Source organism: Lathamus discolor, chromosome 6 (assembly GCF_037157495.1).
Source record: "Lathamus discolor isolate bLatDis1 chromosome 6, bLatDis1.hap1, whole genome shotgun sequence".
NCBI lineage: Eukaryota > Metazoa > Chordata > Aves > Psittaciformes > Psittacidae > Lathamus > Lathamus discolor.
This window is the reverse complement of record NC_088889.1, coordinates 87923018-87947154: the sequence shown is the minus strand read 5'-3', so window position 1 is coordinate 87947154 and position 24137 is coordinate 87923018. Positions and strand designations below refer to the sequence as shown.

At 37.6% G+C, this 24137-nt stretch overlaps 1 protein-coding gene across 3 annotated transcripts in view; it reads right to left on the bottom strand.

Annotated features, from left to right (window-relative positions):
* The window catches only part of SDK1 (sidekick cell adhesion molecule 1), a 420202-nt gene that overhangs the window by 285988 nt on the left and 110077 nt on the right, over nucleotides 1-24137 (bottom strand). For all 3 annotated transcript variants that reach the window (XM_065684560.1, XM_065684562.1, XM_065684561.1), the window contains exons 3-5: nucleotides 12606-12765; nucleotides 6630-6736; nucleotides 1549-1696 (exon numbers count right to left, since the gene is read on the bottom strand). In XM_065684560.1, the coding sequence (XP_065540632.1) occupies nucleotides 1549-1696; nucleotides 6630-6736; nucleotides 12606-12765 (415 nt within the window). The remainder of the gene's footprint in view (nucleotides 1-1548; nucleotides 1697-6629; nucleotides 6737-12605; nucleotides 12766-24137) is intronic.

Sequence of the window (24137 nt, the reverse complement as noted above, 5' to 3'; positions counted from 1 at the left end):
TTTCTGACAAGGGAAATAAATATATGTGGAAACCTTTAGGCATATTTCACTCCCCTATAGAACAGTTTTACAGTTTTCCCATCGTAAGCATTACCACAGAGCCATGAATTACAACTGATTTTACTCCAATAATCCCAACAAGGTAGAAGTAAGAGTAAAGTAGAACATGAGAAAATTAGGGGTTTATATTAACAGTTACATGACACGCATCTCTACCTGCAATTTTACCAAACTAAAGGAACTCAGATAAATCGCATTGTCAGATATTGTGTGCTTGCCTAGGTCATTCCATTCTGCTCCTCCACAGAACTTCCCAAGAAACTGCCTGTTACCTGGACAACAGGCTTCATTCCCCAGCTGCAAATTGCTGATTTGTGTATTCTCAGCACTGACAAAAGTAAATTTGCAGGAGTGGAGGAAGTAGATTCTTAATGGTTAATAACTCAGGATTTGTCACTTAGCTCTCTTCAAGAGATTGCCCAGAAACCCATTGTTTCATCTTCCAGCTGTTTCCCATCAAATTACTATTAAATTATTCACAAATTATTACATAGTTTCTTCACATCCCTGCAATACTAATTTTAACAGTTCCAAAAAGCCTAGAATACCAGCTTTCAGGTTGAAAAAAATGCACATAAGCAGCAGCAAAATATACAGTACAGATCGATAACATTAAAATCCAAGAAGACTTTTCCCTTTCTAATCTAAACTCTAAAAACTCACCATCTCTCTGGAACTTAGCAATATCCCATTACCGTCAGTTGCTAGCACATCTATCCCTTTGAATACAGGAAAATATAGCACACAGATATAAATAAGCATCAACATTCACGGCATCTCAACAGCTTCCTAATAAATTAGGCAAGTAAAAAAAGATTTTTATCTCCAGTTTTTAATGTTGCAGCTAACCCCTTCAGTCTAAATAAAACTGTGCAGATAAAAACACAGGATGGCTTCCTAACTGTTTCAGGAAAGGATAAATGAGCACACCTTGAGATAATAACTAATCAAGGTGCAAGTACTGTGCCATTAGAGGGTGAGCTGCTAATGAGTAATGAAATAAAACTGTCAGTGTAGGCTGAAAAGAGACTGAAAAAATAATCAATATTTAGAATTTTATCATAAGGAAAACAGTATTAAACAAAACTCTAAGTAAAAAAAAAAAAAACAAACCCAGACATATATTAAAAAGAGAAAAAACTTAGTATTCATTAAGTTAGTGCATTCAAGTAAACATAATTGAGAGATAAGCATTTACTTTTCCAAAATGTATCATGAAAATGAATAGCGTGAAGGCAGCACAGACATTCCGCATATCTAGTGCCTTATGCTGCACCAGGCCCATTAAAACCACATGAATTATTTTGTCAAACTGCTTAGGAAGTTCAGAGATGGTCTTAAAATAGTAATTTATCTCAAACTTAGTATGAACAAAGCTACTTTATTCTCTTTAAAGCTTAATTAGTGTACTTAAATTGTAAGCTGTGTTATCAAATATAATTAATCGTACTTTAGGGTGGGGGTATTTTAAGCTTTAAATTGACTTACATTCTGCTGCTTGGTATAATCTTGTGCCCATCTCTAAACCATGTCACTTGTGGTCTTGGGTAGCTGAGTATGTGTAGGAGGTTTAGAACTGCAGCTTGTCCTTCAGTCACCGTTTTTCTCTGGTTTGTGTCCATGAAGTTCCCCATGTCTGCAAAGAAAGATATACTAAGAGTCCTGGAAGTTGTTTTCTTTCTCAACATTTCTTTTCGGGGGACAGAGAAATAAATGTATTTTACAATAGTCATTGGCATTGCTATAATTAATCAATATGATACTACAGATCATGAAGAAGTTTTGATTAATACAGTTTTGAATGAATATATGGCATAAGGTAAATCCAAGTGCTGCGAGTGCAAGGCAGAAGTGCATCAGTCAGCATAGTCTCAGTATTCTTTTGCAATAATGGAGCAGTTTTAACTGAAAGTGACATTTTAATGAAGGTTTGTTTTGTTTTAATAAATCCTTGATTAATAAATCCTTTTGTTTAATAAATCCTTGCATGATATAAAAGAAATTGTATATATAAAATGTATCTAAAAGGAATGGTGTATATAAGTTTATCAATTTTTTAATCACTGTTGAGTTTTTAATGCTTTTATCCATAGCTACACAAATAGACAGCAGCTGTATCACTTATAGTCCAACCAGCATGTAATCAGAGCTATGCAGGTAAGCCACTCTAGCCAAATGGAAACCGAAATAGCAAGTCTCTAGTCATGTTGGTAGCTCTTAGTTCTGGCACTACACTATAATTTAAATAGTGCATCCAGGTCTCTGACATTTACAAAGGCATCTGTAGAATTAAAGAGCAGCTTTTAACAAAAAATTTGATGGAAGAAAGAAAACCATTGCAGAAGCTCTGTCCCTGAAGGTTTTATTTCAGAGACAAGTTCACGTACCGATGGGGTCCTTGTAAAAATTCAGTGAACCTTTTCTTGGTTTTCTTTTGCCTTTTGTATCACATTCCTATCCATTAAAATAAACGGGGCTTTAGGCTCCTATTTTTTCACAATCCAAAGAACTTCTATGCATTTTAATTTGCTTTAAACCAAAAAACACACACACGGAAAACTGCTCCCGCGTCTGCCACTGAATTCCCCTTTTATCTTTTTTAAGGACCACAGGGCTCTCTACGAGTTCTCTGTTGCAGACAGGGATGCAAAGGACATTGAAACACAGATTACTATCAGGTCTGTGATGGCAGGAGATGAGAAGAGACGGAACAAGAGCAGAAATTAAAAACACATGGTATTTTAAAGAAGCTTTAATCATCTTTGTGATTTTCAAGTTATTTATTCAGACATAATCAGCATTGTACTTCCTCTGTTGCTCCGTATTTCTTACAACTGTAATCAGATCACCTACTTGAAAAGGAGTTTCAAACCGCGTAGGTGGATCTAATTAACTTCACTGTCATGTGATTATTTTAGTCTTCACAATCCAAGAGGTTTTAAGCCCATTCTGTAATTAAGATTTACCCAGCAGTTTTCTCACAAATAGCTGTTCCCATTCAGTTAAATAATATGTTAGCATGTGTTGAGAAGAGATTTTTAATTACTGAATAGGTTCCCTGCTACTTCAGAGATCTAGGACACGGGAAACACCTCAGATCTTGCTCAGTGCACATTAAGAATTGTGCCTTTCAACTTTTCTCTAACAATTTTAAGCGTACTGGAAGCATCCTTTATCCAGTGGCAGAAATAGCTCCTGTGGACCCTTCTGAGGGTAACATCTAACATAAAAAATCCCCTGTAACTCTTGATGACTGGATAAGATAATCTTAGTAACCCTTTGGAAAGCTGCTTTCTGCTATGTTTTCAAGAATAAGCAAAAAGTAAAACATGGTAAAATATCAGGTATTTCATTATATCCACACAGCTTAAATTAATTAAATTCGATCAAGAAGTAAGAATGCAGAAAACAGTGGTATCAGTAGCTACCATTAGAGCTACTGGGTGGGAGAGGAGAAAGAAGGTATTTAAAACTTGTGAAACACTTCACCTGCAGGAATAAAGTGCAAGTCTGACTGGCAAGTTTCAATACAGAAGCCATATACGTCACTAAAGGTTTGAGATCAAAGGTCTCCCTTAAGTCACGTAAGATCTGCTTTGCTTTGTCTCTATATCTTTATCAGGGAAATGAAGAGGTCCCTTCCAGTCCTAACCATTATGAAATAAGCGTACTACTTAATTCAGACACAGAAGCCTCCCAAGAAAGCTTTTTAGCTTTGTTCAACAATGCAGAACTACAAACTAAATGGGAAAAAATTATAACCAAAGTGAACAATGGCACTTCTTTCTCTCTCAAGAACAACCAAATGCACACACACAAAAGCCTGGAGAAACAAAACACTTTATTGCAAATCTTTCCCTCATTCCGAGGGGAATAAAGCTGTCTTTTCAGGAGACTAAATTCTTTAGCAGCAATATCAAGGTAAAGTATTCCTGCACCTCCTTCTCACTATCGTTCCCACAAGTACTTCCTCAAGAACGGTTCCCTCCACTAGTACAAGTACCGATACAGCTGCACAGGGAGTCAAACCGGGGGGGAGGAATGGTTTTAACAAACCCTACAAAATAATTGTTGCTCTTTAAATTTTGGAGAAGTTTCCCAGTTCACAGCTGCACAAACAAGTTTTCCTGCTGAGCCTAAGCGGATAGTGTGCTCCATTGCAATACAAGAGCGGGAACGATTAGTGGGATGGAGGAGAAAATGGGTATATTTTTCTCTGGTACTGCTACCAGAGCCTTTGTCCCCTGAAACCACACCTGTAGATATAACTTCAGAGGCATCTAGGCTAATATAATGGCTCACTGCTGCAGAAGAATCCCATGCACACCTCCTCCTGCTCCATCTTTCCCTCTTAACCTTGCTGGAGGTGCCCCATACCACTCAGTTATGCTCATTTGCACCAGCTTTCACTAAACCCTCTGTGACTTAATATAATTCACTCAAAACAGAGGAAGACTATTCAGAAAAGTACTTGCAAGGGTCTGACACACATCAGAGTGAGCACAAGGTTGTGAGGAGGAGTGTACAGCAGGGCATAAGGGCTCGTAGGAAGCAGGGAAGGAAAATGCTATTTTAGCAGCAGTTTACTTTGACATTAGCTCCCAGCATTTCTGAAACAGTACCACTGAGAGATCAAAGTATTGAAACTATTGACATTACAGATAAGTAACATAACATACTGTATTACAGCAAACTGGTGAAAACAATACCAAAACTTACATAGTGTCATTTGTAACTATTCCTATATTAAAACACAGGAAATTCCATGTAATTTCCCTCATGACACAGTAATTAACTTGAATCAGTTCCTTGCAATTGGATTTCTAAAAAATAATTCAATTTCCCTAAATTCCACTTATCAAGTGACATTTACTACTACCGAATTTCCAGTAACTGACCCTGAGGAAGATAAATTTGATCCATGTATCAGATTGCTTACACATAGTATACAAATCTATCTTTTTAAAATTACTTTAAGCTTTTACTTTGAAAAAAGAATAAGGCCTAATTCTATGATGTCCTGGGTTCAGCAGTAGCAGTGATTTTTCTCCTTCTTGGTAGCTGGTGCAGCACTGTGTTTTGACTTTCGGCCTGGGAACAGAGCTGATAACGCCGATGTTTTCAGTTGCTGCTCAAATGTTTGGTCTGACCAAGGACTTTCTGAGCCTCATGCTCTGCCAGGGAGGACGGGAAGCCAGGAGGAAGCAGAGACAGGACACCTGACCCAAGCTAGCCAAAGAGGTATTCCATACCACAGCACGTCATGCCCAGGATGTAACGGAGAGTTACCCGGAAGGGCTAGGACACTGCAGGGTTGGACGAGGGATCGGTCAGTGCTCAGGCGGGTGGGGGGGAGGGGGCGAGTTATCAGTCGGCTGGTGCTGAGGTGTTGTATTCTCTTCCCTTGTTATTTCCTTTATCATTATTATTATTGGTGGTAGCAGCAGTGATTTGTATTATACCTTAGTTACTAAACTGTTCTTATACCAACCCGAGGGAGTTGCATTCTTTTTGATTCTCCTCTCCGTCCCTCCGGGAGTAGGGGGAGGGACTGTAGGAGCTGTGTGGGTGGGTTTAAACCACGACATATGATTATTTCCACACAAGTTATTTGGATTATATTTCGTATATGTTAACTGACAAAAAGAAGATTGGAGCATATGATCATTTCTAAGGTCATGTTAACTAGCACTAATGCCACAGCAAATCAATTTAGCATTTCCAAACGCAAGTTAGATACCAAATCAGGAGATCAACTAAAAAATTCAGCATGGTCCAAATTAATACAGTACAAACATTGGAAGGTTTTGTGCACAAAGGTGCTGAGAAGAGATGCATAAATTTTCATAGAATGGTTTGGGTTGGAAAGGACCTTAAAGCTCATCTAGTTCCAGTCACCTGCCCTGGGCAGGGACACCTTCCACTAGACCAGGTTGCTCCAAGCCCCATCCAACCTGGCCTTGAACACTGCCAGGGATGCGGCAGCCACAGCTTCACTGGCCAACCTGCACTCACCACCCTCATAGTGAAGAACAACTTCCTTATTCCTAATCTAAATCTCCCCTCTTTCAGTGTAAAGTTTGTTGTTAGCAAGGGTTTTGTTGTGAAGCAACTGCTTATTTTGTATCACAAGGATCGTGATCCGAAATCTTCATGGAGCTATTGTCACACACAGTTTTCTTTCAGATATCCTCTGCTGTCCTCTGAGCTTTTATTTGTTGGTGTTATTGTTGTTTTGATTGATTGTTTTGTTTTGTGCTATATGGCCTTTCTTAATCCCTGTGTATTCAGGGAAAGGTATAATAGTTTTTTCATGCTACAGCTATCTCCAAATGATCTCATTTTGATGGCTTTGAACGGCTCAGAGCTTGCTCTAAAGACTTAATGTTGCAGCGCTTTGAACTGTTTCCCAGAAGAGAACTTCTGTGATGCAATAATCTAGAAATGTATGAAAAATGGCATCTAATAACTTTTCAGACTAGCAAATGTTATTGGTATGCTGGGTTTTTTTATCCACAAAAAGAATTAGTTAACTAAAGGATGACAGAATAACTTCCATTCAAACATACATGCCACTTGAACTTCAGATCTTCTTTGCAGCAATGCCCCCATCCTGTTCCGTACGATACACTGATAAAAGCCAGCATCAGACCTCTGCAGAGCTGGGATGATGTACCTACAAGACAAAATGCAGAATTATAGTGCACTTCTTCCTAAATGCAGATCAATGCTATTTTATGTGGTATTTCTTATTTCTCCTCAAATATTTTACACACTGTCTCAAATGCTTATTGTACTTTTTCTCACAAACAGCATTCTCATATAATCACTGGTCTTCAGCTATAATATGGTCTGTAATATATAGAAGAAAAAAATACTTGAAAAGCATAAAATAACTTTCAGTCTTAAAATCCACGTCTGATAAATACCAATTAGTTCTCCACAAATTCTCTTGAAATACAGACTCACATGTTTTCCTTAGGTTTTTGTCTACCCTCATTCTTAAGGCAAAGCTGCCTGGTAATTTGTTCAGAGGTGGCACAAGACAACTGCCATCTAAACACAGGCATTAAGAAGACTTGCAAGGAACATCAAAGCTTTCCAATTAAAAAAAAAAAAAGATGTTTACTACACTGTGTAACTACTGTAACTCAGGGGAGTACTAGATAAGAGACGGAGGAATCTATGCGGTATCTGTTCTGCCCTTCACCGTGCTTAAAGTGACTTAGTCCACTAATGACAACCTTCCTTGTTCAGTACATCTGATTACTTAACATAAAAATGAGCTGATAGGCACAGCTTTAATGTGAATAAAACATATGAATAATACAGATAATCTTGTATTAAACAAACATTAATCAAAGCACATATTCCCACGGTCACCTTCTGGAGATATTATGGTAGGATTAATGAAAGCCTTTATGAGAAGATACGGAAAAATAAAAGTGCTGAATTTTAATCTTCAAAATTTAATTCCACTAAAAGAAATCATCTCTCCTCATACACTATATACACCCACATACAGAGCTTAGTATCTGAACAGGGTCAGACAGCATGAAAACAAAGAAGGCAGAAGAAATCTAGTTTAAGTGATAAATGAAGACTATAATCACTGCATTATACGTAGAATCAAATACACTATAATAATTAGGTTAGACAACCAAATACAGTGAATTAAACCAAAGCCCAACACCATGGACACATTTCAGCATCTACTGTGACTCCTAGGAGAGTCTGGCTTCCTGAGTATACGAGTCAGAGGCAATCGTGCTGTCTACACGCCTAAGCTGACTCTGGACCCCCTTTGGAGTAACTGGCACATTTTTTCCAGTGATTATGACAGTTTGTACAGGAAAGATAAGGAAGACTCAATTCGTTTGAGAGTTACAGCAAACCTGTCCATCGGCACACAAGTACTTCCTGACCAGTGAGCATATAGCTCTGAATTAGCCATGGTACCTGACGCCTGATGAATGTGCCATAAGAAACAGAGTGAGAAAATAGGTGATTTAGTACTATATGTTGCTAACATTTGTTCCTCTGCTTGTCTATTAAATAGAGCCAAACTTAAAAGCTTCTTTCTTTGGTCTTCATCTCTACTAAGACAGTAATGCAGTTAGTTTTTTCTGCCACTAGGACAAAAATCAATTGGATCGCAAGTGTCCTACTTGAGTTTTCTGACTCACTGATGTTTCAGCAGGAAACATTCTTAATATGCGACCTGAAGAAAAGAAAATCCTTTAAAAATCTACAGTGAAAATCCCATTTATGTTGGGAATTCCACCAAGACAATCCAAACCTACTGAACTCCTGGCTTCTCAATGGATCTCCTGGGTAACTGTGTGCATGGAAGGCAAGCAAAATTAGAAGGATTAAATAACAAAAGGATTAAAAATAGAGATACAACATACGTTTACATTATTTAGACTATCTTGAAAATTGCAAACCTGGGCTAAATAGATATTAATGGAATTTCTGTGTTTATAGTCCTTATGTACATCATATGTCTGATTATTTTTTAAATATACTTTTCTATTGACCTAACAGTAAAAATACTGCTTTTTGTGCTATGCTTTCACCATTCTAGTTCTCGTCTGAGATGCGAAAAAGGATACAAATATTGCTTTCTAAATTCAAAGTAAGACTTACTCGACAGACTGAATTCCTGTCAAAGACTAATACCACTTTTACAGCGACAACACATAATTTTGCTTTAGTTTTGTTTACAGCCTAACTTTCAGGATAGAAGATTTTCCCATTGTACAGATGTCAGGAGACTATTTAAAGTTTCTGATGATCTCTTCAAGTACTTCAGAAAGTCAGACCAGTTTCCCTGTTTTGAATGGTACAGCCAACCAGAAACTGGCTGTTTAGAAAGTTTCCATAGAAAGATGTAAAGTGACAAGCGTAAAAGAAAAAGCTTCAAGGGAAGTTTTCCAGAGCGTAACGTGCTCCATCACCAGGACTGTAATGAGTTAGAGTTTAAGGATAAAGTGGTATCAAACACCTAAGGACAAAAGATGGCTAACGCTTACATTTCACTCTGAATTTCAAATTTACACCCTAATTTTAAATGCTCTAAGAGTTAAAAGTGAACCTTTAGGCTACAGGTTTTTAATAGCCACGATAGTGCAAACAGAATTAAAACCAAATGTATTTAATTAAATAGTCATGTAACTCATTATCTATTCAAACCTTTAAGGGACTTATGCAACAACTGATCTAACTATTTTCCTAGAATCATAGCATAGTTAGGGTTAGAAAGGACCTTAAGATCATCCAGTTCCAATCCCCCTGCCATGGGCAGGGAAACATCACACTAAACCATAGCACCCAAGGCTCTGTCCAACCTGGCCTTGAATGCCACCAGGGATGGAGCATTCACAGCTTCCCTGGCTAACCCATTCCAGTGCCTCACCACCCTCACAGTAAAGAAATTCTTCCTTATATCCAATCTAAACTTCCCCTGTTTAACCCATTACCCCTTGCCCTATTCACTATGGTTCCTAATGAAGAGTCCCTCCCTGGCAAACTTATAGGCCCCCCTCTGATACTGGAAGGCTGCTCTGAGGTCTCCACACAGCCTTCTCTTCTCCAGGCTGAACAGCCCCAACTTTCTCAGCTTATCTTCATACGGGAGGTGCTCCAGTCCCTGATCATCCTCATGGCCTCCTCTGGACTTGTTCCAACAGTTCCATGTCCTTTTTATGTTTTAATACAGAAGAAAAAAGTGTTCAATATTCAAAAGACACATAAAATAATCAGAAACTTTTAAGACGTTTGGGAGGAAAGCGTACAGCTGCTTAGACATGACCTTAGTTTCTTCAAGAAATCAATACCTTCAGGCCACAAAAGCAAACATGGAAGGCACACTGGGTGCAGATCTTAATTCAAATGAAAACAAAGGGGGGAAAAAAGTCACTGCCTGAACTTTAAAGACTGTTAACTTACAGACACAACCGAAGTTGCTCCTGCAGTCAGCAATACTGATTTGCTTTCATTACATGTGTTTCAGATCACAAAGAACTTATAAGGTGAACTTATAAGGATCTTAATACAAACTAGCGTATTCATGGTCACTATAAAAGCCAGGCCCTGCACATCATCAGCATCGTTATGCAGGGAAAAGCTGTTCACTCAGGGTCACCAATGTCAAAATGCAAAAAACTCCAATTACTTCTTTCCTCACTTGGTATCTTATAAGAATCTTTTCAACACTTTTGGCCTGTTACAATACAGACATTAACTGAGACACATCAAGTAATATCAATTACAAAAAAAGCTTTGATTAATGATTTAAATTGCAGCAGAAGTCACACTGGAAAGATTCATGCATTTAAACAGAGTATTTAGGCAGGAGAACTGCAGAGCAAACTATTATGGGGTCAAAGTTTAAATTCTGCAACTGGAATTTTTACACCTAAGCATATCTTTTCCTTGCTTTCTTCCATCCTAATGTAGCTACGCCAGATAATCCTATTTGAAATTTAAAGTTTTGCATCCCTGCAGAATCAAAACCCTGTTTCACTTATTTCTGACTGTGGCATTGTAGTAGAAGTGCTGCAACTTCTAAACTAGTATTTTCTATCAATGTGATTTTATTATTATAAAGCAGTAGTTTTCTACCCTCTTACCTCTGTAGCAGATAAAAGCAGAAATAAAATGAAGAAAAATATAAAAATGCAAAATTAATACATGCAGCTTGTATCATAACCTGACGTTCACTAGATTAAGTCCAATGATAAGAAACAAGGTACTGTACACAGATATGTATACACACAGCTTGGGACAGGTGTGCCCAATACACTGATTCCAACTAGTACTGCAATACACAGCCAAATTCTCATTTTGCATTAGCATGTGCACTAACTTAAGAAACACCATCACATTCTGATCTTCGTTTCAAAATGTCACACGTTCCTATTTGGGCTTCTTCTACTATGGTGCAATGTGAGTCTCTCACTGACTAGCATATCTACAAAGCTTGAGTTCCAAACTTTGCTTTTGCTGCTGATTCCACTTTCATGTTTTTTGTCTTCCCACACCATTTCTTTGTCTTACTTCCTCAGTGTCTTATGTGGTTGAGAGCTGTTGTCAGCTCCTTCTGCCAAGAAGCTGCAACAGACTGCTGTTGATCAAAACAAGTGGCATTCACACAAAGTGACGTTCAAACCTTCTGTGATTAATTGTGCTATTAGAGTTGTTTTTTTATTTTCTAGTAAGTATTCACAAATCTTTTCTAAATGTGTGTATGGCTCAATTTGAGGTATCAATGGATTTCAAGGCTTGAAAACAGCAAGCATTAATAGATGCAATTACTCAAGACTAAGTGGTCTCATCTAAATCAAGTCTTTAATTTCTAGGAAAGTACACAGAATTGTGTGTTTGGTTGGAAACTGCTAAATACTTTATGCGCTAAATGGCAAAAAAGAATTTTAACATGTTATTTAAGGGTCTTTTTTCCCTACTACTCTATAAATGTCAATTATATAAAAAATAGAATTAATGTTAGTTACAATTTTGAAAATCATTGAAAAAATAATTACTACCTTGTGTAACAATACAGAACTTTGTATCATTACCTGCATTTTTATACTAATCTATACTATAATTTCTGTCTATAGTGACAGACTTTTCCTTACCTTAAGCAATGTAATGATGAAATTGCAGCATTTAGCTTGGTTGGCTAAAGAGACAAATGCTACACAAGGGCTCTGTCTGTCACATACCCATGACTTTTAACTTCTGAATTCACTGGGTAAATCCAACAAAATTTCAGGGCAACAAGTAAGGTACAGAAATACTGAACTGCTATAAGGTTATGGAAATTGCCAATTGCATAGGGGAGAGCCTGTTAATGTTCCCATTAAAAGGAAAGCAGATAACACTTGGCTGTTTTGAACTTTGATATTTGGCCAGCCATCTGCTGCCTGTCAGGAAAAATGCAGCTCTGATTAGCCCCAATATGGTTTTCCTCTTCCACAATGGGATGTCTTGTGGAATGTGAAGGGAGTCAGTGAGGTCCTGGGGGGCAAAGTGCACAATTACAGAGTAACAGTTTGTTAAAATAGAAGATAAATTTTCACATTCTCAGAAGTAAAACTGAAAGTTTCATATGCAATTTAAGATAGGCCACCTTCTAGATATTATTGAAAAGAATAGTCACACCGAGCTTATCTTCATTCAAGGATGAGTAGCACATCATATGTAACATTTAGCTAAGGGATACACCTGCTATTTATTACAAACACATGAAAGGTTGCATCTCCAACAAAAAAGCATTTTTGGTACTTAAGAGTTTTGTTAGGACCTTTGGTTTGAAATGCCAAATATCATTCTTAGCAAAAGACACTCTCTCATAGAGATCTTATTTCTTTGCAGAAACCAGTCATTTTTCATGCCAAAAAAAACTGGCAATGTATCAGTAGTACCTACAAAGCTGGTTTGAGGTATTAGAGATTTGGGAGAAAAGGGGGGTGTTTGTTTTGGGGTTTTTTTATTTTGCAATTACACTTAGAGAAGACTATTATATAGTTTTTATTTACTTATATTCACTGGAGTAGGCGGTTATTTCGCTGTCATTGCGTAACCACTTGAATTCCAAGGGCCAGCTGCCTTCGGCAAGGCACGTAAGTACAAGTCGATTTCCTTCCAAGTGTATCTGAGGCAAGCCTGGTTCAGTCTTGAAGTATGGAGCAACATCGTCTGAAAGGCAAAGAGAAAATGGCTCTGTAAGCTATTTAAGTGAGCATAGTATAAACCACCAATATTTAGCTCATTTCTTCTCAAAACGGCCATCACAAAGCAAGAACCACCATGATTCAGCAGTCTAGTCTTGCACTCTTATATTCCTAACTAAGCGTTACCTTGAGAACCGGAATTCACAAGACCTTGATAATCTTAGTCCTTGGTACTCACTGAGAAGTACCCACTCAGACAAGCTTTTGTCCATTTTTTGTTTACACTGATAAGGATTTCAGCATTGTCTACTGCGGCAGGCAGTGAACAGCACTATATCAGGGTTTTTTTTCCCCCCTCTCCTCTGTGAGGATTAAATCCACTCAAAGGTTTGGGTATTTTTATTTCCTGAATAATCTTGGATAGAAAAGTAATCTTGGATAGAAATGATTATCACAGCAGGAGAAGTCTCAGGGTAAATGAAGAATCTGGGCAGAAAAACGAGTCTAGATAAAAAAAAAACACCTCACAAAACTGCAAGATTAATGTGTTTTTCAAAGTTATTGCCAACCAAAATGTGTTAAATTATATTACCTGAAGCCACTAATAGACTTTGAATGAGGGTACTTCAATAATGCTCAAGGGTCACACAGACTCAAACTCTTGTTCTCCTGTGGATCACAAATGCTCAAAATACTTCCAAGTAGCAAAATTCTCAACTGGTAAATTGCCAAAGCTCCACTCAAACGCATATTTACGACAAGCCTACACCTGCTGGAGACCCACCCCTGTCACCTCTGGAAGACGAAGGTTTTCATAGCTTATGTGTTAAGTTTCCACTTGTAACTATGCAGGAACTACAGACTTAATCTTAGAAATTTATAAATAGCTTTGAAGTTAAGAAATACCTCCTATAATCAAATTAACTTGTTTATGTAAATATATATAAAACACACAAGTTAGATTCAAAGCTGGCCATTTAATACAAAATACTGAATAATATTTAATAGCTAGATGTTACTGCACTCTTTCATGAGTACAGTGCGTGCATGTGTGTTTTATACATAAGAAACACACAAAAAACCCCACAAACCACAGACATTGTACTATTGAACTAACCATTCAATTAAATTGCTAATCTTTCTTTTAAATCTGAGTTTAGATAAAGCTCAGGTATTTTCATCCTGACTATTGAAAGCATTTAGGCTCTCTTCACAGTTTCTGGGGAAATGACCTCATGTACCCCTCAATACTGAGATTTTCTAATCCACAGGTCACTCACTATACTTTATAATAGCTGATAGCCATGAGGCAGCACCCATGTACACTAAGGAAGGAGGAGCCCAAGGCATGCCAGGGGCTTTTGGGGTGCCCCAAGGTCTCAACGCCGATCAGGATGGCATAGTCCCAGGGTAGCAGTGGTGCTTGGTCAAGGCATCACAGGTCGCCGAACTATTTACTGGCAGTAAAGTTGCACATCAGCTGCATACACGCTTGATGGTTTGTACTAACAAATTCTCTTCCTAGTTTTTAGAATTAAACTTCAGAAAGATACAGTTATTTCTGCAGCAAAAAAAAAGCATGTCATCTCCAAGCAATATGTATAAACTATTGCACAAAATACAAACGGAATTAAGTATTTTGAGGTAAGGCCCTTTGCTGATGCATAGCATGTTAAAAGTTTGTTTTTCAAACAACCTGATTGAGGGCTAGTGCAGAGCAGTAATATTTTCTTTAAATTGGACATACAGGAAGCTATGACAATTCAGTGGATGAGAAAATAGGAACAGTTCCATGCTATCAGATAGTTCCTAGCAAACCTAAACCATTTTTTTGCACTCCTCCACTCTATTACATGACTAAGATTACATTCTGCAAAGCTGCTTTAATTTTTTTTTTGTTCTAATGACTGCAAATACTGTGAATAAGTCTTATCTCAATTCCCATTTTCTCCTAACTCATAAAATCAACCAATATTTTAAAACCTTATAAAGAAAAAATTAAGTCGGGGTTAGACGATGTTAGTGAAATACAGTCATTTTACCCAGAGCAATAAGCAATTTTTTACATGGCTATTTTGAAACAAGTGAGGAAATCTTAAATCCTTTCAGAGGCTTCACATATATTTTGGGGAGTCTCCTAATGAGTTATGAGACACATATTCTATCCTTGCAAGATTACAGACGTCAGACTTCCTCTGGACACAGAAGGCAGGGAGTTGTGCTGGTATTTAGGCAAAGGAGTTGCAACAGAGTCCATTGAAATAGTGGTACCAAGTCCCCTGAAAACAGTGATGTTTACGTGACGTATAGATAGGTTCATGAAATGAGCTTGTTAAACTACTCCTTCCTTCAAGAAAGTTGAGCCATTCAGGGAGATTACACTGAAACTGGAATCCGCACTATAATCCTCTACCCAAGTAATTTGTTGATCCTGTTTTTCAGCAATTTAAAGACTGGAGCAGCATGACCTCCTTCATTATTTCACTCTGAATTACCCATTTACTCCTCCTAACTTACATCTTTGCAAGAAAAAATGATTTATTTGAAAGACAAAGACTGCTGCCCACAAGTCTATCATTCAGCCTTACATTTGCTACTCAAATATTCCAAACCCAGTGATGCTGCGACCCACTCAGAGCTATCTCCCATTTAAAGTATCACAATCAAGCTTGTATTACATGAAAATCATTCTCAAAACTCAATCCAATTCTGGTAGAAGCTAAAATTTAATAGACCTACAGGAATATTTTTATAAAGAATATGGCATGCTTTATAAATTACCCCAGCTCTCTGGAAGATTTACTTAAACCCTTGAAGTAATTTTATCTTCTAATCTTTTATTCCTGATTTTCTCATCAATCACATACCATCAGTTTATCAAATTCAATTATATAATCAGAGCTCACTAAATATTCACTGAAAGCAGAAATGAAAATAAAATACTGAGCAAAGATTCCATGAAGAGAGGTAGCAGTAAAGCTCTGATGACTTTGGCATTTCTGCAGCACAGTGCTGCTCACACCTCAGACGCAGGATCAAAACAGCGCCGCACTCTAAGTGTTGTATCTTTAAGCTGCAATGGAAAGCAGGATTTTAAACTGGACCTACTGGGACAAGCTTAGTCGTTACAGAGCATCCCAGGGAAACAGGAAAATTGGCAGGAACCATGAAAGAAAGACACCTCAGAAAGAAAAATGTATGAAAGGAGGAACTGGCTAAGGGATTGAAGATAAAAGGGGGTCATTTAATAGGTATAAGGTACTTGCGTTTCATTAATTAAATACAGGAAGGGCTCACCATGAGGATGACCTTGGCCAGTCAAGGGTTTAGAAGCCATGAGACCACCTCAGTTTTAATTCTCTTGAAGGCTGGAGCAAAAAGCTAATAAAAAGCCTATCTGAATGCTAGAAGCAGGGATAATTAATATTCTGCCTACACAAAAAGTGAAAAGCAAGCATTCATGCACTGTTGCTTACTTCTAAATGTGTTAATACTCGAGCCTCGCTGGCTTTTCGGCTACACTGATTTAAAAATAAAAATAATAATGACAAAAAATTATGAGTTGCAAGGAGGTGTGAAAGGAAAAGGCGCCAGGCCCTTGGCACATACAGACAGCTTCTACAAGTGTTCACGAAGTCTGCTTACCAAACTCCCTAACATCCTCTCTAGGATCCTTAAAAGCATGGTGTAGGTGTATTTGTATGTAAATCTCAAGAAAAATCAGGGTTGAATATGCCAAAATTAACCAGAAATTTGCTCCAAAACATGCCTGCCTTGCTTTTGTGCGTTGCTAAACTGCAAGAGTCCTATTACACTGCCAGGTTAGCTCACCTATTTTCTTTCTTTGGTACATGCAAAGCCTACACTGATTTTTATCTCATAACATAGCTTCAGGTCCTATTTCAACAACACCCATACACTTTTGTTTGGATTAATGCTGACATATAAATACAAAAATGGTGTTGTATGCAATTGTTACCTGCTTTGGGCTTCTCCCCAGCCCTTAGCAGGCAAGATGCATCATACAAAAGCCAAGAACTTGCTCATATTCTATTCTCCCTGAAAATCATGTTCAGGTATGAGGCTACAAATGCAATCTGCACAAGGTGGGGACAGCCTGACTATACAGCTTTGTACTGAATGGCACAAAAATCCCAAGAGTTGCTATTCACTAGTTAATCAAGGGAGCATAACTCACAAGGACAGCATGAGTGAACATGACTTCAGAAACTGAGGAGAGTACCAACTCAAAGACCTCAAACATACCCTCTAATAAGCTAACAAAGTCTGGCTAATGATTCTTAGCCTTCTAACAGCTCACATTTGTAAAATACATAAAGTCAAGTCAGATCAAAGAGATCTTGTGGTTACTACAGGGTGCTACAAGATTCTGTAAGCAGTGCTGCAGTCCTGTCCCCCAGTAATTCATATATATTTAGGTAAAGATGCAATTTGATTTTGAACACTTCTATGCTACTGAGAAAAGGTACTCTACTCCAGAGAAGTACCGCATCACCTTCATCAGGGAAACCAATTCAACTACATCCTGTTGAAATCTCAGCATTTTTTGGATACCAACAGTTTCAGGTAAAATCATGTGCTCACATCTTGAGAAAATCAGTTACCATAATCACGAACACATTCAGAGGAAGAATAATGTAATGGGTGCCAGGAACAAGCTAAGAGATCCTGCCATTGCTATTTGTCTCTATTATGTCTCTCTACTTTTAAGTCATTTTTAGGTGAGCCAATATTGAATGTTAAAAGTAGATTAACCTGTTCATGAATCAGCGAGTCAGAGCAAATACAGCTCAATCACTAACAAATATCATTTGAGCAGCTGTCTTTCCATCACTCACTTCACCCAACGGATCTGATACTGGAAATAAATCTTTGGCTGAGATACATTTTTCAATAAACTCAAGGAAAAGCACAACTGGTTTATTAAAAAACACACCTATATTGACTTTATCTTATTAGTCCATAGTCAAAGTACGATGCACATCACCCCTTCTTCATATGCATGTCTGAAGTTCCAATCTACTGGAACAGAAAAATAGAGAACAGAATTTCTCTGAGGAATTTTCCAGGAAAATGAGACTAGATAAACAAATTACATACGGAGACTGAACCATCAGCCCAGGAGAAGAGCAACAATATAGAAATGCTTTCGCTCTCCCTGTTTGCAGGGAAAAGGGATGTGAGCCATCTTCAGGTAGGTTAACGATAACTGCTATAAAGGAGTATTTTAAAAGATGTGTCTAGAGGATTGAATGCGTAATACAAAAGTATAGTTAAATTAAAACGCAAGCTAGAGTCAGGAAAACCAAAGTAAAGACATGAAGAATCTCTTCAGCAATCCAAAGAAAGTAGGTACAAACTGTGGAAAACAGAATCCCATCAATACAGATTAAAGTTCAGCTGTGACACTCACAAGCTGATGTTTCAGAGTTGAGTGCAAGCTGCTCTATACTGATTGACAGCTGGTAAATGCAGCCTTCTGGGGTATAAGGACCATTTTCTTCTTATTCCCAATTTGGATATGGAAAAGATTTTTTCCTTTTCAAAAGGACCTTGTAATCTTATTATCTTTGTTCCTGACACAGATGCATACATGTGCTAGCTCTGGATGCAAGCTGTATTCTCTTGTGGAAATGAACTTCAATAGCTTATCTAGCATAGGAATTCAGCATTACTATATAGTAAATCTTGGGCAATGTACCAGGAAGTCAGATTGAACTCAGATATATTTGAATCAATCTCCTTTTGAATTCAAACCTAAAAATGTATTGGTGAGATACTGTGAAAGTCAGTATATGATCTATTCATAAACTGTCAACAATGTCAAACATACATTAGAGCATTCAGTCACTTTAAGTGCATTGATTTGCAAGAAGGCTATTCCACACAAAATATTGGATATTTGAGATTCAAATTTTCTTATTTGGATGTCTGACATAAATCAACAAGTACAACAATTAAATTTAAATTGCTTTTTACTACCACATTCTAAGCCTCGATCTGAAAGGACTGATGCATCACAGGGAGTATTTCATTAAAATACCAGGTTATTTTTCAAGTATACTGCCACAGTTACGATTTTTTCGCACAATGGCATAAAGCATTCCCTTAAAGTGGATTTCTTGAACTTTTATCAAAGACAGTATCTGCTTTTATATTGGAACGGTACTGAAGCAACTGTATTTAAATCAGTCTTTCTTCCTCAGTTTCATAAGTCAAGTAAATGAGCCCAAACTACCCATTTTTATCTTCCTATAGATGAGAAAGATAAGCCGCTTGCTGGATACCTCTGCTATCATTTCTAAATGCAAATGGAGTATCAGCTGAGGTTGATGGATAGTGCTTTTAAAGATTTAATTGGGGATGGAATTAAATTGTTTTAGGACTCAGCAAGTTGTGTGAGGAAACCTACATATTTCTAGATGAAGTGACATTTATTCCTTTTAAATGCACAGTGACTGGGAGACAAGATTTCAATGGGTAACTTTTTGCGCCTTCAATAGGTCAAATGACTAATTGGCAAGTAAGTTATTGGGTAACTGCCAATCATGTATTTGATATGGATGAAATAAATACTGAATTTCTGATTGTGTAACTTGCATGCTATCCCAAGAGGAAAACTAAACCTTCTGTAATGTATAGTTATGCCTAGCTTTCTAGTAGACTCAGTAGAACAGGAGTCCTGAGTGACAAGAATGAATGTTTCACGCCGACAGTAGATTTAGGGTTTTTAATGTTTTTTTTTAATTGAAGCATCACTTCTCTATTGCAGGTACCTAAATGGCATTGCGCATTCCTAAGCTCCTAATTTCTTCATGTATGCAGATCAAAAGTTTTTCCCATCTTCTTTAATACACAGTATTGTTTAAAAGAACAAACATCACAATTCATTCGCTTTGAAACTTCTAACATTCAAAGATACACACCACAAAATTACTTGCTACAGGAAAACCTGTTTTAGCATTTCAATGTTTCTCCTCTACAAACAGCTTTAGATGGACCACAAATACATATTTGCGTGCTATGCTAAGACAAAACAACAGAAAAAAGCTAGAGCAGGCTTTTTATGATAAAATCTTACGATCACTGGCTGCTTAAAGTCTTCACAAATAACTGTTGCATTCATAAAATCTGCTCCCCAACGCTCTGTCGCCTATTCAAAAACCATCCTTTCATTCACTACAGGATCCTTCCTGAAGGAGAATTCCCTTTAGGGAAAAGATTTCTGAAGTTTTATTAGAAACACTCAAAACCAAACTGAAAGGAGGAGAGCCCACAGAAGCACAAAAGAGTTTTTATGGGACCTGGATTCTGACAGACAAAATAGAGTGGTTGGTAACACCACTCCACGTAGAATTCACCATAAAACTCTCCTGGTTATCCCCAAATACCCTGAGAAAGATTCTCCCACATGCAACTGCAACATTCTTTTCTGAAAATTGATTTCCACAGCAGTTCAGCCAAGGGGAAAAATTATAATGAGCTGATATCATTTTAACTGAGCCTCAAGCAGCTCCTCATGTACTAACGTAAAGGCCCACTAAGGTTTCTTTTTCCCCCTTTAATTCCTACACCTCTTGTTTTAGTTTCATTTTCTGGCCTCCTGTAATACTTCAGCTGAGTCGGGGGAATAGAAAGACAGGATTGTTGTATATCAGAAACAAATCACACTTCATAGTTTCATGAAGTCATGGAATATCTGCTGTAAGATTTAAATCAAGAAGCTAGAGGTGATGTTCTTAATTCTGCAGCCCTTTTTGAGGATGAACTACACTAAACAGAACTTATTTTTGGAAATACTCATGAGGATACCTTAAAGGAAGATACAGGTGCACTGAGAGCAAAAGACGAGAGCGAACAAAATGGGCAAAGAGAAGAGAATCCATTAACTATCAAAACCAAATCAAAAACCTCCAAAGAAACCTACAACCTCTCTGGACTGAAAGTGGCATTAAAGCACAGCCTCCCCTCTTTTTATATTCTCTTCATATCTAGTGATGTTTACAGAGACTTGCAGAGCTCTCAAGGAAATAAGTTGTTAGTGTTTAAATCTCGGCACACAGCAGGTGGAAGGCAAAACTGCCTCACACAGAGAATCCAAATATAGCAGGATTTCCTTTATTATTTTAACTGCAGAGGAAGCTGCTGTTGCTACTCCATAATCTACAATCTCCAGCTACCGTAAGGCCAGTCCGATCACACTGATATTTATCCCTCAATACATGTATATACAATAAATATTCCAGCTGACACCAGGATGAAGGCAGGATGAAACCCCACAGAGCATTTAACAGAATAGAAAAGACGAAAACATAAACGTGCTTTCCACAAGCTCATCCATGATGTAAGAGGCATTCTCAGCTGGTTATTCTGTAGAAGATAAATCAAAAAAGGTAAACAGCTGAGGAGCGCCTGCAAGTACCAGAACAGAAGTACGAGTGCAGCAAGAGGAGACAATGGCACCGCAGAGGCACTGCCAGACTTGAAAGCCATGTAATGCCACCTATTTATTATTTCAAGGACAGAATAATTTCTAAATAGCAAAGCAGCAGCTATGAATAGCCATTGAAGATACAAACACAGACCTCTTTTGATGAAGGGGGCTGAAACGGAAATGATTCATGCACAAGCATTTCTAGAAGACAACACCCACTCCTCGCTGCTATTGTTATTTTGTTTACATGCAACTTGTAATTTTCTATTTAGAATCACAGACTGGTTTGGGTTGGAAGGGACCTAGAGATCACCCAGTTCCAACCCCCTGCCATGGGGCAGGGACACCTTCCACCACACCAGGTTGCTCCAAGCCCCATGAAACCTGGCCTTGAACACTGCCAGGGATGGAGCAGCCACAGCTTCTCTGGGCAACCTGTGCCAACTCCTCATCAACCTCAGAGTGAAGAACAACTTCTTTCTATCTCATCTCAATCTCCCCTCGGTCAGTTTTAAGCCACTCCCCCTTGTCCTGTCACTACATGCGCTTGTCTCCAGCTTTCTTGTAGGCCCCTTTAGGAACTGGAAGCTGTTCTAAGGTCTTTTTTCCCTTTAAACTTGAAAACTGTAAATAGGTCTATAAACTGGATAAGGCCTGCCTCAACAAACTCCATTCAAAGGATCTCAGTGGTGCAACTGAATTCAAGGGTGTCAAGCACACAATCATACACTATACTGCACAGAGACAGGACTGTTCATATCCTTATGTGATGCTGAAATAGGACAAAAACGCAATGAAAGCACAGTCCAAAGTTCACATAACTCAACTGATATATTCCCATTACCTTAAGTAAAGCCTGGAACAGGCACCCGACTAGTGCTTGAGTCAGACACTGGAGCACAAAGTGATCCTTGCAGAACTCTCAAAGTTATCTCATCGTGTAACTTATGCAGAGAGCTGGATAACACCCCACACTGCAAACAAACCAGGATGCACCTTTGCATACCTTCATGCAGAAGAGCAGCCACTAATTGAGGGCCAGATCAAAGGCTCTTTGAAAGCCTCACATAAAGTGACTACCTTCATTTTCCTTAATATCATCACTTATTTCTGCATCTTTTACACTAAGCCCCTTCAGAACTATCCAAGTGGAATTCTTTTTCCACCTCGGGGTAATACACATAATGAGAGACTATAGAACTATTTTCAACAATACTGATGAAACACATAATTTCTTCTTGTCACAATTGGAAGAAACATATCACTGTTCTTGAAAACAACTTAGCTTGACATATCTGATAGCAAAAAAAAGGAGTTAGTTTATTAATCTGGATATTTTATTTAATTTTCTTTGGGTTATAAATAACAGCAAGTTAATATTGTTTTCAATTTTTGACAGTTATAATGTTAATTACATGTACTGGATTTTATAAATCAATACTTCTTACATAAAGTGTTATTTAAGTTGCCAAGTCTAGCAACAGATCAATGCCTTTCACTGTTCTTGCTAACATTGATGGATGACATACATCAAAAGGATACATAAAGGAAAAATAAAAGATTTAATAAAAGAGAAGTCAGACAGGGTTAAATCACTGTTAGGCAGAGAGGGAACTTAAATAGTGTTTTGAAAATAACACCATAGCTTTATTAAGGTTTGAGAGGTTGTGTTCTTGTTTTGCTTTTGGGGGGTTGGGGTTATGTTGGTGGGTTTTATTTGTTTAGGAGTTTTTGTTTTGTTTTAAATGGCAAGGCCTGAAACCATCCTAAGCAGACTGCTCTGCATACAGAACTGCTATATTAACTCTGTGTATCCTACAGGATGTATAAGCAATGAATTGCGTCTCCCAAACTTCAAGTATATTCTTAAGCACCATATTCCTACATTCAGCTTACAGTACCTCTATCTAAACCTGCTACTATGTGATCACAATAAATAAAGCAGAGTTGATAATCACTTTACTATCTGCAAACATGCTCTGGTTAATGAGCTTCAAAGTCTAAAGGATGTACAAGTAAGATTTTGGTCATAAGTCAACTTCAAAGATTGCATTCACTGCACTCTGAACACTATTAAAAGAAAATCATTCAAAGAGTTAGCACTAATGCACCCGAACATCTTGAAGGGATATCCGGCTCACAGTGTTACTAATATTCATGATTTGTGCCATTTGTGAAGAAGACATTGTGTTAAAATTAGGGAATTCCAAAGAGCTGAAAGTTATTCCTCTGTATGTAACAACAGCAAATCAATAATATTGGTTAAAACTCATTATTGGAAGATCATATATATATGGAATGTATAATCATGTAGTGAAATAGAAGGGAAAATTGTTTTCCTCCTAGATAGATTTTACAGGATAGAAGTAATAATTATACAATATATTATGTCCAAATCACAGAACAGGGGAAAAAAAAAAATCCCGTTACATAAAAAATTATCATCAGGAGGAGCTTTTTACAGTTACAAAAGATTAAGGAATGTAAACTTGAAGAAGTGTTATCCTTGGGAAGTAATTCATGTCATCATTATGTTTTAGTGCCATTTATCTGACTAGAAAATTAAAAGACACCTCTGTGTTGTATAACCACAGCATTAAATTAAGTACAAGTAGGCTCTACTTCATTAGCTCTATTACTCTAGACAATACTCATGAGAAGCAGCAAGTAATGACTACCTTCTACCAGTCATGTTAGCATGTTTGGGAAAAAGCTAACAAACCAAAAAGGAGTAAGTGAAAAAGAATGGTGAGTCTAAGGTTAAAGAAAAAAGACAATTCATAAACTTTCTCTTACACCTGGCTGGAAGCAAATTTAGTTAAGCAAACTGTTTAAAGACAAAAAACGAAGCTGCTTAGTCTACCAGCCAAGGCATGTCTCTGAGGGCAGTGATACCTCTAATGAGACTGCCAATTAATGCAAGAAAAGGTAGAAGATTGTCT